This window comes from Solanum tuberosum, unplaced genomic scaffold (genome assembly GCF_000226075.1).
Source record: "Solanum tuberosum cultivar DM 1-3 516 R44 unplaced genomic scaffold, SolTub_3.0 scf00148, whole genome shotgun sequence".
Lineage (NCBI taxonomy): Eukaryota > Viridiplantae > Streptophyta > Magnoliopsida > Solanales > Solanaceae > Solanum > Solanum tuberosum.
In genome coordinates this window covers 1,004,104-1,018,647 of record NW_006239071.1, presented here as the reverse complement: position 1 = coordinate 1,018,647, position 14,544 = coordinate 1,004,104, and the positions used below count along the sequence as shown (strand labels likewise).

Genomic DNA, 14,544 nt, shown 5'->3' with positions numbered 1-14,544 from the left:
CCAAACTTGCTATAGATGGACGTAATTAAAGTTTAGTTACTTTAATTTCACAAAAAATAATTTAATAATTTTATTACTATCTATTGACTTTAGTGTTCTAAGAAAATTAATTTCTCCTCAAGTCCAATTCGTGACTATTATAAACCCTAGCATCCAACTGCATTTTTTCTCTTCTTTTTTTTAAACAACGCTTACATTCAAATTGTCAAGTTCAATCAAATTTGCAAAGGTAATTAATTTCTTTTAGTTCGTATCTTCACTAAGGGGATTCAAATATTCATGAAGAAGCAGAATTTTACCTTGTATATATACCGTGTAATTTTTCAGTTAATTACATTAGAATAACCCCCAAGTGGAGCCATTATTTGGTTCGGCAGAATCAAGTAGCTTTGGCACAAGCCCTGTAATTATGTTACAAATTTGTTTAATATGTAATCTATTCAAAATTCATAAACTAAAAATTATGAATCCGTAACTCTGACCACTATATTTTTTAATTAATTTGCAGGGAAGAGAGTTGTAAAGCAGCCATAAAGCTAATAGATATTGTTGATCATCAAGTGAGTTTTGATTTCAATGTTGTTACAATTTTGTTTATCGTTGATTGGACTATAGTTTCTATACCTATCTTCTTTAAAAAATCTCGTATTTGATGGTCGGCGTGGCGATAGGCTTTGTTTCTGCTTCTATGTATATGTAGTTAATGTTGAATATTCTTGACTTTTTGTGTGTATACTTTTTTATATTAGTGAAAATTCTGACTCCGCCCCTGCTTCCCCGCCGTTGGAATGTGTGTTTGTCCAAAAGATTGATGTCTTTAACTTGTGAAATACTAAAGCACTTGCTTTGTCCTATCTAGGCAATGGAAATTCAATACCAAGAAGGTATAATTATGGACATCCTCATCAGGTCACCCGTGAGGTCTCTTCTTCGATTCAAATGTGTTTCAAAATCTTGGAAGACGTTAATCTCCGAGTCATACTTTAAGATGAAGCATCTCAGTCATGCCAAGAATGACTTAAACTCCCAAAAACTTCTTGTTCGTGAAAGTTTTGCTTCTGGTTTGTTTAACTTCTTTTGTTTTTCTCTATCGACTGATCAACTCATTCGGGATGCACAAAATCGCCCTTCAAAATGCACACCGTTTGGTGGAGCCAATATTTATTCTTGTTGCGATGGTTTGGTTCTTCTTGGACTTAATTATTCATTTGGTGACCAACTTTTGTTGTGGAACCACTTCACGAGAGAATCGACAAAACTAGCACTTCCCTATACACCATTTAAACTAGAGTATACTACTTTTGGATTTGGATATGACGCAATTAGTGATAACTATAAGATCCTTAAGGTGAACAGGGGTGGCATAGAACCAGCCCTTGAGATTCTCACGCTAAAAAGTCGTTCGTGGAGAAGTATTTTTAACTTTCCAACTATTGTATGCCCTAAGACAGGATCTCAAATGGAGATTCATCCATATTATCAAGATTTCACTATAAGTCCCATGGTATTTGTAGGTGGAGCATTTCATTGGCTAGGTCGTTCGTATAATTATTCTGTGGTTTCATTTAGTACTTCAAATGAGGTGTACGGAGATATACCATTGCTAGAGCGAATATATAGATTTGACCACAAACAAAGCTCCAATTATGGCATTTCAGTATTGGGAGGAATGCTTTGCTTTTATTCTACAGATAACTATCATCGAGATCAGCCCGTTACTTTTCAGTTGTGGGGAATGAAAGAGTATGGTGTTGTGGAATCTTGGACTGAATTGTTCACATTACGTGCTTCTGATTCTTATAATATTACACCGAAATATAGGTATGCAGATGGTGATGTGCTACTAAGGTGTAGCCTTGACTTTCGTAGGCAAAGTTGCTATGGTCATGTATTTAGGACATCCAAAGGACAATTAGTTGGATTGTCTGGGTCTCAATCTGCATTCCAGGAAGGAATTGTTTATACAGAAAGTTTGATCTCTCCGAAATCACTTATTTAACATTTGCTTATATATGATCAAGACATGCTTTTTTTCTTTCTGAAATCATCTAAGGACCTATGTTTATCTATTGTTCGCAAATTTTTATTAGTTCCGAAATATATTTATCAAAGTTGTCAGCTTACTTCATTTATATGGTGTTGTTTGGGTCAACTTATGCGCACCTCAACTATTCTACGTAATACTTGCTACCTTCTTCCAATACAAGTATCGAATAACTTTCCAAACAACACGAGGAATAGAACAAGATATTAAGTAACTATGTCATCCAAAAATTAGACAGATATAGACGGAAAGAAATCACTTTTTTTTCTAACATGTCAAAGAATAGCACAAGTTGGAGTCAAGAAAATGATGTATATAAATGTTAACATTCTCTACACTTGTTGAGTATCATATATCCACTACAAAACTTATCAAAGTTAGATTAACAAACTAGCAATTGCGAGTTTCGTTTTTCTTGAAGGTATGAAGCTGATGAGCATCGACTTGTAGGTACAAAAACAAGCAAAGCATTCTGAAGATCTGCAGATAGACCTCTTTCGATAAGTGATATGATATAGATCATGAACTGTGCATCACATGGTAATGTGATAGGGCCATCACTTGGAAGTCCAAACTCTTCTTCAGACATGTGTAATAGTTGTCTGATTGCCTCATGTTGAAGGTAAGCCAACGGAACCACAAATCGCTTCTGATCAGTAGTATATACCACAAAATTCCCTTTACCAACTATAGAAGATGATGTGCTGCAACTCTCTGCATCAACATAATTGGATCTTGGAAAAGAAATTCTTTTCCTTTGTTTGGCTGTGAACTTCTGCCATTTCCTTGCCATCTTGATGAGTTTCTTGGCGCTTATCATATTGATCTCATAGGATTATAGGAAGAAAACAAAGTTTATGATCTTTTAAAAGATTGATTTAGTGATCGGTATCTGCTTGATGATCAAATGGATCATAGAAGCAGTTTATTTATAGCTCTAGTTGTCAACTTGAGTTAGGTGTTTAAGGCAAAATCATGTGCTGTTGTTGAATATGGGACCAATTGAGTTGTGGACATGGCTCATGTTGATGCATTTATTCAATTTTCTGTCACCATATCTTTAAATCAAGTGGTCCATGACTAAGTCATCGATTGTTAGGAGTTTCACATAACCAAATGTAAAAGTGAAAGCTGTGGATATGTTAAATTTTCTGATAAAATAATATTCAAACTGTATGATATGCTTTACAATTGTGTACTCTTCAATCTCTATCCTCTCTAAAACTATATTTGAACTAGCATGTACAAAAAGAATGTTTGTTATGACTCAATAAACAAGAATCTGTTGAGTTCCAGTTTCTTGGTGAAAAGAAGAAGTTAAACAGCAACATGAAGGAATTGATAGGAGCAATGCTTTGTGAAGATCTCCTGCAGCTACGCCTTTTTTGATTAGTGAAATGACATAGCTCATGAAGGCTGAATCACAGGGTAATGTAATAGGGCCACCACTCGGAAGCCCAAATTCTTCTTCGGACATGTTCAAGAGCTGCCTAATGACTTCATTTTCAAGGTAAGCCAATGGAATGACAAAGCGTGCTTGATCAGCTGTATATACTACAAAATGTCCTTTTTCAATTGTAGACGATGTACTGCAATTGTCTGCATCACTACCATTTCTTGGAAATGAAATCCTCTTCCTCTGCATGGCTGCAAATTTCTGCCATTTCCTAGCCATTTTGATGAGTTTCTTGGTACTTATCATTGCCATTTTCTTTTCAAAAGATTGGAAACAAGAAATTTAGAGACTTTTGATCGCTGAATTGATAATGCTTGTGTTTGATGATGAAAAGCCTCATGAAAGAGGGATTATTTATACAAGTTGAGCTGATGAGTTTGTTAGGTAAAGTCATGTGCTGATGCCTGTTGGCCATGTTCATATGGGGCCTAAAATTTGTGGATGAAGCTAAGTTTGAAAATAAAAGAAGATAAGTTTCTTCCTTTGTTATCTTTAATCAACTAGGCCTACTTGGTATTTCTCAGTAATGCCAATAATTTGAGACCATTAAATGACCATTTGCTGGTGAGTAGCAAAACCATGTTCTGCTCTCTTCTTTGTCATGTAGATAGGTCACCTTTAGATTTCCATCTTGGCATCAACTTCATCGATTCTTGTCGATTTTATTTCAAATAAAAGCGGGGCCTAATGTCTGAATACTTGATAACAATAGACTAAGCAAACCCATGTGAAGCTTCATGTGCCAATGTCTCTCACCAGCAACCACCAAATTCTCCACCATTAAATTTGGATGTGAAACTTACCACTAACTTTGTATATATACACATACATAGAAAGTTTGTTTTATGCAAAACACAAGTCTCACTTGCTGTATATTACTCAAAATCCTTCATTCTTTTCCTTTTTAACTCATCATTTGAAGTTACAAAAGTATCTCACTATGGGTATCAAAATGAGTCCCCTTATTCAAGGTACTAAAATCTTGAGGAGGTTTTCAAATTCCGGAGGTGTTCCAAAAGGTCATTGTGCAGTATATGTAGGAGAGAGCCAGAAGAAGAGATTTGTCGTGCCAATATCTTACTTGACCCAACCTTTATTTCAAGACTTGTTAACTCAAGCTGAAAAACAGTTTGGGTTCGATCATCCAATGGGTGGTCTCACAATACCTTGCAAAGAGGACGTGTTTGTTGATCTCACATCCCGCTTGAGGAGATCATGAATTGTATCAAAGTGCCAATCTGTGCACATGAAATTTTGTAAAACAGTAGAACTTAGATTTTAGAAAGAGGAGATTTAGAGAGGAACTCTCACTATATAGTTCAGAAACACAAGAATTTATAGAAGTTGTTTCCATAATCAATTTATGAATAGCAGAAGTGCTGTTTCTTATAATCATTTTTTTGGTTATATTTGCTAAAACAAAACCATTATTTATTTAGAAATTTTCTGCGAAACAAATAATAGTTTGCACTGTGTGGTTCAAATTAGCATATCGAAGAAAGTATCACTTAGCAGAATAAGAATGAAGTTTGTGATAAGTAACAAGAAATTACATAGCGGAACGAAGTCATCAGCTTTATCTGTTCTTAAGGCTTTAAATTTTTTTACCAAGTTATGAGAAGCAATGGGGCCTAATATTTAACAAGTTTAGTGTCTAAATACTAGGATACTAATAGCACATCTTTACTTGTCTCGACTACTAAACTTTTGGATGTGAGACTCGCGATAAACTTATATACACACACACACGAAGTATTTGAGCAGAACACAGTGCAAAAAGCTTTCCTTTTTCTGTACATTTTTCAAGAAGAGGAATTTTAAGGATGTCTTTAGTTGTTCTAATATCATACTAATTGAGTCTGCCTTTAGATTTCAAGACTTGATAGCTCATATTGTTTTGTCACCTAATTGCTTCTGAAAATACCACAAAATGTTCACACTGGATGCTAACTTTATTAGAAGGCAAGCCCTGCAATACTTCAGCAAAGTCTGATTAGAACATACTAATGCATATACATAAAAGGAAGAATAGTTGATTGATTGATCTCCTTAGAGTCAAACTTTCAAGCACTTAGACATTATTTGATCAAGGAGGTACTGCAGTAAGTGAAATGCTTGCAATAAACAAAGTGTTGTTAATCCAGGATTAGATTGTTAAGTCTTCTCATAACCAAATGTAAAAGTGAAAGCCGCAGATATGGTAAATTTTCTCTGATAAAATAACATTCAATGTGTATGATGTGCTTTACAATTGTGTTATTCAGTTTATGCCCTATCTAAAAACTATTTTGAGCTAGCATGTTGATTATGACTCAACAAACAAGAAGCTGTTGGTTTCCACTTTCTTGGTGCAAAAAAGAAGTCGAACAGCAAGATGAAGGAATTGAGAGGAGCAATGCTTTGTGAAGATCTCCTGCAGCTACGCCTTTCTTGATTAGTGAAGTGATGTAGTCCATGAAGGCTGAATCACAAGGTAATGTAATAGGGCCACTACTCGGAAGCCCAAATTCTTCTTCAGACATGTTCAAGAGTTGCTGAATGATCTCATTTTCTAGGTAAACCAAAGGAATCATGAAGCGCCTTTGATCAATTGTATAGACTACAAAATGTCCTTTTTCGATTATAGACGATGAGGATGTACTACAACTGTCATCTCTTGGAAATGAAATCCTCTTCCTCTGCATGGCTGCAAACTTCTGCCATCTCCTGACCATTTTGATGAGTTTCTTGGTACTGATCATTGCCATTTTCTTTTCAGAAGATTGGAAACAAGAAATTTAGAGACCTTTGATGGCTGAATTGATAATGCTTGTGTTTGATGATGAAAAGGCTCCTGAAAGAGGGATTATTTATACAAGTTGAGCTAATAAGTTTGTTAGACAAAGTCTTGTGCTGATGCCTGTTGGCCATGTTCATATGGGGCCTAAATTTTGTGGATGAAGCTAGTTTGAAAATAAAAGAAGATAAGTCTCTTCCTTTCTTTTCTTAAATCAACTAGGCCTACTGGTAAGAAGCAAAACCATGTTCTGCTCTCTTCTATGTCATGTAGATAGGTGACCTTCAGATTTCCATCTCGGCATCAACTTCATCATTCTTGTGGATTTTATTTCAAATAAAAGCGGGTCCTAATGTCGTTCTTCTACAAATTTATTGTCTGAATACTTGAGAATAATAGAGTAAGCAAAACCATGTGAAGCTTCATGTGCCATTGTCTCTCACCATTGGCCACCAAATTCTCTTCACCACTAAATTTGGATATGAAACTTACTACTAACTTTGTATATATATACACATACACAGAAAGCTTTTTACACAAAATACAAATCTCAACTGCTGTGTATTTCTCAAAGTCCTTTATTCTTTCTTTTAAGTCATCATTTAAAGTTACAAAAGTATCTCACCATGGGTATCACAATGAGTCCCCTTATTCAAGGTTCTAGAATCTTGAGGAGGTTTTCAAATTCCGGAGGTGTTCCAAAAGGTCATTGTGCAGTATATGTAGGAGAAAGTCAGAAGAAGCGATTCATCGTGCCAATATCATACTTGAGTCAGCCTTTATTTCAAGACTTGTTAACTCAAGCTGAAGAACAGTTTGGCTTCGATCATCCAATGGGTGGTCTCACAATACCTTGCAAAGAGGACGTGTTCGTTGATCTCACTTCCCACTTGAGGAGATCATGAATTCTCCTGCACGTGAAATTTTGTAAAGTAGTAGTAGGACTTAGATATTAGAAAGAGGAAAATTCACTGTATAGTTCAGAAACACAAGAATCAAGAAAACTATTCCATGATCAATTTATGAATAGCAAAAGTTCTAGTTTTGATTAATCCTTTTTCATAATATTTGCTTAAATGATTGATTCCGTTGTTCTTTTTTAATCTTTATGCTGAACAAAGTAACTAAACACCTGTATGCAATACAAGAAAGTGTCATTTAGCAGAATAAGAATGACCTTTGCAATAACTCACTGGAAATTACACATCTGAGCAGAACACAATGTCCTTGATTCCAAGTCATGAGAAGCAACGAGGCCACCTACTATTGGTCTTCGAGAAATTTAACCGTTAAATCTCTGAATACTTCATTTTTTTCTTGACAGCTAAGCTTTTTGATGTAAAACTTGCCATAAACTTACATATACAAAATATTTTAGCAGAACACAGTGCAAGAAGCTTTCCTTTTCTGTGTATTACTCAAAAGTATTTGTTTCTTGTATATTCTTAGATAGAATCCTTCATATCCTACATGGACCTTCAGATGCACTGATCCATAGGTGCAACAGTATGATGATGGACAAGTTAGACCATATATAAGACAAAGTGCTTAAAATATTAACAATCTCTTGGAGCTGAGACAAATTTAACTGAGATTTTGAGAATGTACTAGTTCTAGACAACGCCTAATTTCACTTGAAAGAGAAAATTTTCAGTATTGGAATAAACGGACGTGATTAGAACATAATGAATAAAGATATGATTCATATAATTGAGGTTAAACAGTTTGGGTTTGAGACGTGGTTGTATCATTAGTGTCAAGACTTCCATTTCAATCAAGGATTAGATTGTTAGGACTCCAAATAACCAAAGTGAAAAGTGAAAGCCATGAATATGGTAAATTTTCTTGATTAAATAAGATTCAATCAGTATGATATGCTTTACAATTGTATACTCTTCAATCTCCGTTGTCTCTAATAACTATATTTTGAGCTAGTATGTACAGAAAGAATGTTGATGTTGATTCAATAAACAAGAATCTGTTGATTTCCACATTCTTGGTGCAAAGAAGAAGTTGAACAGCAAGATGAAGGAATTGATAGGAGCAATGCTTTGTGAAGATCTCCTGCAGTTACGCCTTTCTTGATTAACGAAATGATGTAGTCCATGAAGGCTGAATCACAAGGTAATGAAATAGGGCCACCACTCGGATGCCCAAACTCTTCTTCAGACATGTTCAAGAGTTGCCTAATGACTTCATTTTCAAGGTAAGCCAAAGGAATGACAAACCGAACTTGATCAGCTGTATACACTGCAAAATGTCCTTTTTCTACTATAGATGATGAAGACGTACTACAACTGTCTGAATCACTGTCATTTCTTGGAAATGAAATCCTCTTCCTCTGCTTGGATGCAAACTTCTGCCATCTCCGAGCCATTTTGATGAGTTTCTTGTTACTGATCATTGCCATTTGTTTTGTTTGGAAGATTGGAAACAAAAAAGTAAATAATAAATTTAGAGATTTTTGATGGCTGAATTGATAATGCTTTTGCTAGATGATGAAAAGGCTCATGGAAGAGGGATTATTTATACAAGAGGAGCTGATAAGTCTGTTAGGCAAAGCCATGTGTTGATGCCTGTTGGACATGTTGGTATGGGGCCTAAAATTTGTTGATGAAGCTAAGTTTGAAAATAAAAGATGATAAGTTTCTTTGATCAACAACAACTAGGCCTAGTTGGTATTTCTCAGCAATGCCAATAATTTGAGACCATTAAATGAACAATTGCTGGTGAGAAGCTAAAACCATGTTCTGCTCTCTTCTTTGTCATGTAGATAGGTGACCTTTAGATATCCATCTTAGCAGAAACTTCATTGTGGCCTAGTGTTGTTCTTCAACAAAGCCATGTGAAACTTCATGATCCATTGTCTCTCACCTGTGGCCCTTTAATTTTGATATGACGCTTACCACTAACTTTGTATATATACATAGAAATCATTTTATGCAAACACATATCTCATTGTTGTGTGTTTCTCAAAATCCTTCATTCATTCTTGGAACTCATCATTTGAAGTTAAAAAAGTATCTCACTATGGCTATCAAAATGTTGAGGAGGTTTCCAAATTCGGGAGGTGTTCCAAAAGGTCATTGTGCAGTATACGTAGGAGAGAGTCAAAAGAAGAGATTCGTCGTGCCAATATCTTACTTGAGCCAGCCTTTATTTCAAGACTTGTTAACTCAAGCTGAAGAACAGTTTGGCTTCGATCATCCAATGGGTGGTCTCACAATACCTTGCAAAGAGGACGTGTTTGTTGATCTCACATCCCGCTTGAGGAGATCATGAATTGTATCGAAGTACCAATCTTTGCACATGAAATTTTGTAAAACAGTAGAACTTAGATTTTAGAAAGAGGAGATTTAGATAGAAACTCTCACTGTATAGTTCAGAAACACAAGAATCTATAGAAGTTGTTTCCATGGTCAATTTATGAATAGCAGAAGTGCTTTTTAACAATCACTATTTTGGTTATATTTGCTAGAACAATGGCGTTATTCATTTAGTTTTTTCTGCTAAGTGGTGCAAACTAGCACATCCAAGAAAGTATCATTTAGCGGAATAAGAATGACATGACTTGTGATAAGTAACAAGAAACTACGTAGGACGTCCTTAATTCCAAGTTATGAGAAGCAATGAGGCCTACCATTCAACAAGTTTAGTGTCTGTATACTTGGATAAACTTTTGGATGTGAGACTTTCCATAAACTTATATAAACACAGTGCAAAAAGTTTTCCTTTTTTCTGTGCATTTCTCAAGATCATGTGTTACTTGTTCATTCTTATATCATCAGTTAGAGTAAAGTATGTCTTTAGTTTTTCTAATATCAAACTTGAGCCTTCCTTTAGATTTCAAGACTTGTTAGCTCATATTGTTTTATCACCTAATTGCTTCTGAAGTCTGAAACTACCACAAAATGTTCACACAGGATGCTAACTTAGAAAACAAGCCCTGCGATACTTCAGATGCCGTTGTCTCTCATCTCTGCCACCCTAATGCAGATACTTCAGCAAAGCCTGATTGGAACATACTAATGCATACACATAGAAGGAGGCATAGTTGATTGATTGATCATTTAGACCTTGTTTGATCAAGGAGGTACCGCAGTTAGTGAAATGCTTGCAATACATAAGTGGTACCAATTCAGGAACCAAATGTAAAAGTGAAAACAGTGGATATAGTAAATTTTCTCTGATAAAATAATATTCAATCTGTATGATGTGCTTTACAATTGTGTTCTTCATTCTATGCCCTATCTAAGCTAGAATGTAATTAAAAAAAATTGTTGATTATGACTCAACAAACAAGAAGCTGTTGGTTTCCACTTTCTTGGTGCAAAGAAGAAGTCGAACAGCAAGAAGAAGGAATTGATAGGAGCAATGCTTTGTGTAGATCTCCTGCAGTTATGCCTTTCCTTATTAGCGAAATGATGTAGTCCATGAAGGCTGAATCACATGGTAATGTAATAGGGCCACTACTCGGAAGCCCAAATTCTTCTTCAGACATGTTCAAGAGCTGCCTAATGATCTCATTTTCAAGGTAAACCAATGGAATGACAAATCGAACTTGATCAGCTGTATATACTACAAAATGTCCCTTTTCAACTATAGACGATGAAGACGTACTACAACTATCTGCATCAGTACCATTTCTTGGAAATGAAATCCTCTTCCTTTGCATGGCTGCAAACTTCTGCCATTTTGATGAGTTTCTTGGTACTAATCATTGTCATTTTCTTTTCGGAAGATTGGAAAAAAGAAAGTAAATAACAAATTTAGAGACTTTTGGTGGCTGAATTGATAATGCTTGTGCTTGATGATGAAAAGGCTCATGAAAGAGGGCTTATTTATACAAAAGAAGCTGATAAATATGTTAGGCAAAGCCATGTGCTGATGCCTGTTGGCTAAGTTTGAGAACAAAAGATGATAAGTTTCTTCCTTCCTTCTCTTTGATTAACAACCGATTAGCTATGATATCAGCTTGTATTTGCTACTTCCCACCAAACGCCAATAATTTGAAACCATCAAATGAGTTAGTACTGGTAAGAAGCAGAACCATGTTCTGCTCTCTTCTTTGTCATGTAGATAGGTGACCTTATCAAAACCATGATGCATTTTTTTCTCCGTTTTTCGCAGAATAACATCAAATAGGCCTATATAAACATACATGTGGTATTGTTTTCCGCTATAACTATAAGTATTTATCAAAGACCTTATAAGGCAATACCATGTGATACATCTCATATGGTATTGTCTTTTTTTCACTTGTGTTCAACTTGAAAGAAGTTAACAAACTTCATTAATATTGTTTCGGATTCACTTGACATTGAAATCTTCTGAGATCATTTGGTATAAGGCACCAGTACATGTAGGCCCTGTTGTATCAAACAATATGGTCAAAATTTATAAATACTTGACCATTCGATGATTTATCTGCTATCGAGTTCCTTAAATTTCTTCCGTTCATTACTCTATAGCTACGATTATGTCCATCTGAGTTCCCGTATAACTCAATCTACTCAAGTCCTCAACAAGTCTTCGACACTAGGAGACGTTCCAAAAGGTCATTTTTTGTTGTCTATGTTGGTGAAAATTATAAGAACAGAAGTTCATTTTGTTCCTTTTTTTCAACATTTGCTTAGTCAAGCTGAGGGAGAATTTGGTTTTGATCATCCGATAGGCGGTTTTAACAGATCATTGTGGAGAGGAACTCATCATTTATCTCATTTCGCGCTTCATTAGGACACGAGAGGTGAAAAAAATCTCTGTTTTGGACAGCTCAACTTTCTAAAAAACACGCGAATTTCCTACAGAGCTGTTGGAACACTGTCTGAAGTCGGAGTTCTTGAGGGAATGTACGTTGGAAACAGTTGTAACGAGTACAATTTTGACGTATTTCCAATGAAAATGTCATCAAAGAGTACAATTTCGATGGATTTTCAATGAAAGGACTATCAGAAATTCACGTGTTTCTAGTAGTGCAAGTTATCACATCAACAAATGCAGAACCAAGATATAAGTTTTTGTAACATTTAGTCGTTACATCGTTCCATTTCATCGATAGATAACAACGAGCTATCTCTCTGCCATTGATATCAAAACAATCTTTATAATCATCAATATCCTCTCTGAGTCTTAACGCGATTAATCAAACAATCGTAAGTTGAACTCACAACCTTTAAGTAGCAACATTTACGCGAAATGTTCATCATCAAGGCAAAAATCGTTGACATTATATGACATGTAACGATTAAGAAAATTGAAAAAAAGTACATAGATATAAAATTGGAGGCATGATTTCGTCAAAATCGACGTTTTTTCGTTGAATAATAGTATATTATCCAATTGTCAATGGAGATCAAACCTCTAATAGGAACATGCCCTCTTTTACTTGATCATGTACGATGCGAATTTGAATTAATCGAATCAATATCAACAAAGAGAAATTGTCAAAAGACTTGGAATATACATAAATTTTGGAGTTTGAGATGTGAGAATGAAGAAATTTTAGGTAGGGAGCACGTCATTCGCATTAATATATTATGTGAATTTGAATTAATTGTATTAGAGAGCCTTCGATACCGGATTGTTATATAAAAAAATAAAATTATAAAAGGGGGTGCGTTTTATTTTTTTCAATTCTTACTCACTATTTATGAAAATTATTATAAATATAAAATTTGGACCACTTTGACCTGATGTATGCTATTTCTTTGAAATCAGTCCTAAAACCTAGCTACAAAGAATTTGGACCACTTTGACCAGATGCATGCCATTTATTTATCTATTTTAATTTTAATTACAATCAAATAATATCCCAATAATGACGTCGTTTGTTTCCATATTTTTTTTACTATTATAAGAAAATATTATTAATATAACCTAATATAAAAGATCGATTCAACAGAAACATGATTGATATAGTGAAATATTGTTATAAAAGAAGGTTGTTATAGAGAGATATAATAATAATAATAATAATAATAATAAGAAAAAATTACGCAGTTAAGCAAACTTATACTACTTAATTACTCATCATAGTTATAGTTTGCTATAATTATCACTCGCGACTAACATTATACATTAATTACGTGGGCTAACTTCGAGATTGTATAATTAGTCACGTTTGTATATGTCTAATTCGCTACATTTGTATAATTCGCAACTAACAATTCTTTGTTTGATTTTGTATTTGTATACGATTGTTTGTATTTCTATATGATGATGGTTTCCTTTGGTTTTTCAGTTTTGTCATCATATACATTTAAATTTTTTTGTGTATAACTTTTTAAAGTTTGTATAAACGTGTAGTTTTTGGATTTTGTATATAATGTAATTTGTATAATTGTTTAAAGTTCATACGTTTATGTTTGTATTAGTTAGTTATTTTGAGTTTTATTATATTTGTATAATTTCAGACTTTATATTACCCAATTATATACAAAAACACGTGAATTACACAAACGTACCTGCGAATTATACAAATTATTGTCCTCTCTCCTCCCTCTCTCAATAGCGCTCGCCTCTCTTCTCCCTTTCCCAATCTCTCTCGTCAAAATATACAAATACATATGTATAATATACAAATATCTAACCAATATACATATACAATTCACCTCTCTGCCCTCTCTCGCTCGCCTCTCTCCTCCCTCTCTCAGTCTCGCTCGCCACTCTCCTCCCTATAACATGTAGCTACGAATCGTAATTAGCAAATTATAGCTATAGAGTGTAATTAGATTATTTTTGAGTGGCTATATGCGAAAGTTCCTCTTAAAACACAGGATACCTGAATTATTTTTAAAAAATGAAATAATTTTGGGGTATCACCCGACTGGAAACGACAAATATCAAAGAGTCATAAAAAAAAAATTAAAAAAAACTGATAATTAATACTCCCTCCGTCCCATTTTATGTGGCAACATTTCCTTTTTGGTTAGTCCCAAAAGAATGTCACATTTCCTTATTTGGTAAGTATTTAAAGGTACAATTCCTCTTTTTATCCTTGTTGGTCCCACTTAATCTTGAAAAGAGTACTCCAATACATTTATTAGGAGAGAGAAAAATAAGTCTATTTTTTTAAGGGCAATTTGGTAAACATTTCAAAGCCTTTATCTATTTCTTAAACTCCGTGCCCGGTCAAATGTTGCCACATAAAATGGGACGGAGGGAGTAGCAATTATTAATTTGTAAATTAATTTCTTACTTTCTGAATACTAATTAATGATGAGATAAGAGTAACTGTTATAATGAAGAAGATAATGATAAACAAATTTT

The 14,544-nt window shown here is 34.4% G+C and overlaps 7 protein-coding genes across 7 annotated transcripts; 2 read left to right on the top strand and 5 right to left on the bottom strand.

The window, feature by feature from the left end:
• Nucleotides 1-122: 122 nt before the first annotated feature.
• Nucleotides 123-2,565, top strand: LOC107061537 (F-box/kelch-repeat protein At3g23880-like). Its single transcript, XM_015310925.1, has 3 exons — nt 123-229; nt 509-560; nt 860-2,565. The coding sequence occupies exon 3, from the start codon at nt 863-865 to the stop codon at nt 1,997-1,999; it is 1,137 nt and encodes a 378-aa protein (XP_015166411.1). The 5' UTR covers nt 123-229; nt 509-560; nt 860-862; the 3' UTR covers nt 2,000-2,565.
• Nucleotides 2,427-2,837, bottom strand: LOC107061521 (auxin-responsive protein SAUR68-like). Its single transcript, XM_015310873.1, has one exon. It carries the CDS (start codon nt 2,835-2,837, stop codon nt 2,427-2,429), a length of 411 nt encoding a protein of 136 aa, XP_015166359.1.
• LOC102584419 (auxin-responsive protein SAUR68-like) lies at nt 2,654-3,772 on the bottom strand. Its single transcript, XM_015310926.1, has one exon. It carries the CDS (start codon nt 3,750-3,752, stop codon nt 3,312-3,314), a length of 441 nt encoding a protein of 146 aa, XP_015166412.1. The 5' UTR covers nt 3,753-3,772; the 3' UTR covers nt 2,654-3,311.
• Nucleotides 3,773-4,416: 644 nt separating this feature from the next.
• LOC102584752 (auxin-responsive protein SAUR21-like) lies at nt 4,417-4,863 on the top strand. Its single transcript, XM_006352344.2, has one exon. The coding sequence runs from the start codon at nt 4,441-4,443 to the stop codon at nt 4,717-4,719; it is 279 nt and encodes a 92-aa protein (XP_006352406.1). The 5' UTR covers nt 4,417-4,440; the 3' UTR covers nt 4,720-4,863.
• Nucleotides 4,864-4,936: 73 nt separating this feature from the next.
• Nucleotides 4,937-7,506, bottom strand: LOC102585060 (auxin-responsive protein SAUR68-like). The gene has a single exon (XM_006352345.2). The coding sequence runs from the start codon at nt 6,245-6,247 to the stop codon at nt 5,813-5,815; it is 435 nt and encodes a 144-aa protein (XP_006352407.1). The 5' UTR covers nt 6,248-7,506; the 3' UTR covers nt 4,937-5,812.
• Nucleotides 7,507-8,132: 626 nt separating this feature from the next.
• On the bottom strand, nt 8,133-8,996 carry LOC107061528 (auxin-responsive protein SAUR68-like). The gene has a single exon (XM_015310882.1). It carries the CDS (start codon nt 8,684-8,686, stop codon nt 8,240-8,242), a length of 447 nt encoding a protein of 148 aa, XP_015166368.1. The 5' UTR covers nt 8,687-8,996; the 3' UTR covers nt 8,133-8,239.
• Nucleotides 8,997-10,215: 1,219 nt separating this feature from the next.
• Nucleotides 10,216-11,329, bottom strand: LOC102580978 (auxin-responsive protein SAUR68-like). Its single transcript, XM_015310872.1, has 2 exons — nt 11,272-11,329; nt 10,216-10,989 (listed from the first exon to the last, which is right to left on the bottom strand). Exons 1-2 carry the CDS (start codon nt 11,327-11,329, stop codon nt 10,568-10,570), a joined length of 480 nt encoding a protein of 159 aa, XP_015166358.1. The 3' UTR covers nt 10,216-10,567.
• Between the last annotated feature and the right edge of the window lie 3,215 nt (nt 11,330-14,544).

Bases quoted from the DNA above. Each gene is read 5' to 3' on its own strand.
- LOC102580978 (XM_015310872.1), bottom strand. From the start codon at position 11,329: ATGGTTCTGCTTCTTACCAGTACTAACTCATTTGATGGTTTCAAATTA. The intron at 10,990-11,271 runs GTGGGAAGTAGC...GACAATGATTAG, and splicing joins TTTCAAATTATTGGCGTTTG to TACCAAGAAACTCATCAAAA.
- LOC107061528 (XM_015310882.1), bottom strand. From the start codon at position 8,686: ATGGCAATGATCAGTAACAAGAAACTCATCAAAATGGCTCGGAGATGG.
- LOC102584752 (XM_006352344.2), top strand. From the start codon at position 4,441: ATGGGTATCAAAATGAGTCCCCTTATTCAAGGTACTAAAATCTTGAGG.
- LOC102584419 (XM_015310926.1), bottom strand. From the start codon at position 3,752: ATGGCAATGATAAGTACCAAGAAACTCATCAAAATGGCTAGGAAATGG.
- LOC102585060 (XM_006352345.2), bottom strand. From the start codon at position 6,247: ATGGCAATGATCAGTACCAAGAAACTCATCAAAATGGTCAGGAGATGG.
- LOC107061521 (XM_015310873.1), bottom strand. From the start codon at position 2,837: ATGGCAAGGAAATGGCAGAAGTTCACAGCCAAACAAAGGAAAAGAATT.
- LOC107061537 (XM_015310925.1), top strand. From the start codon at position 863: ATGGAAATTCAATACCAAGAAGGTATAATTATGGACATCCTCATCAGG.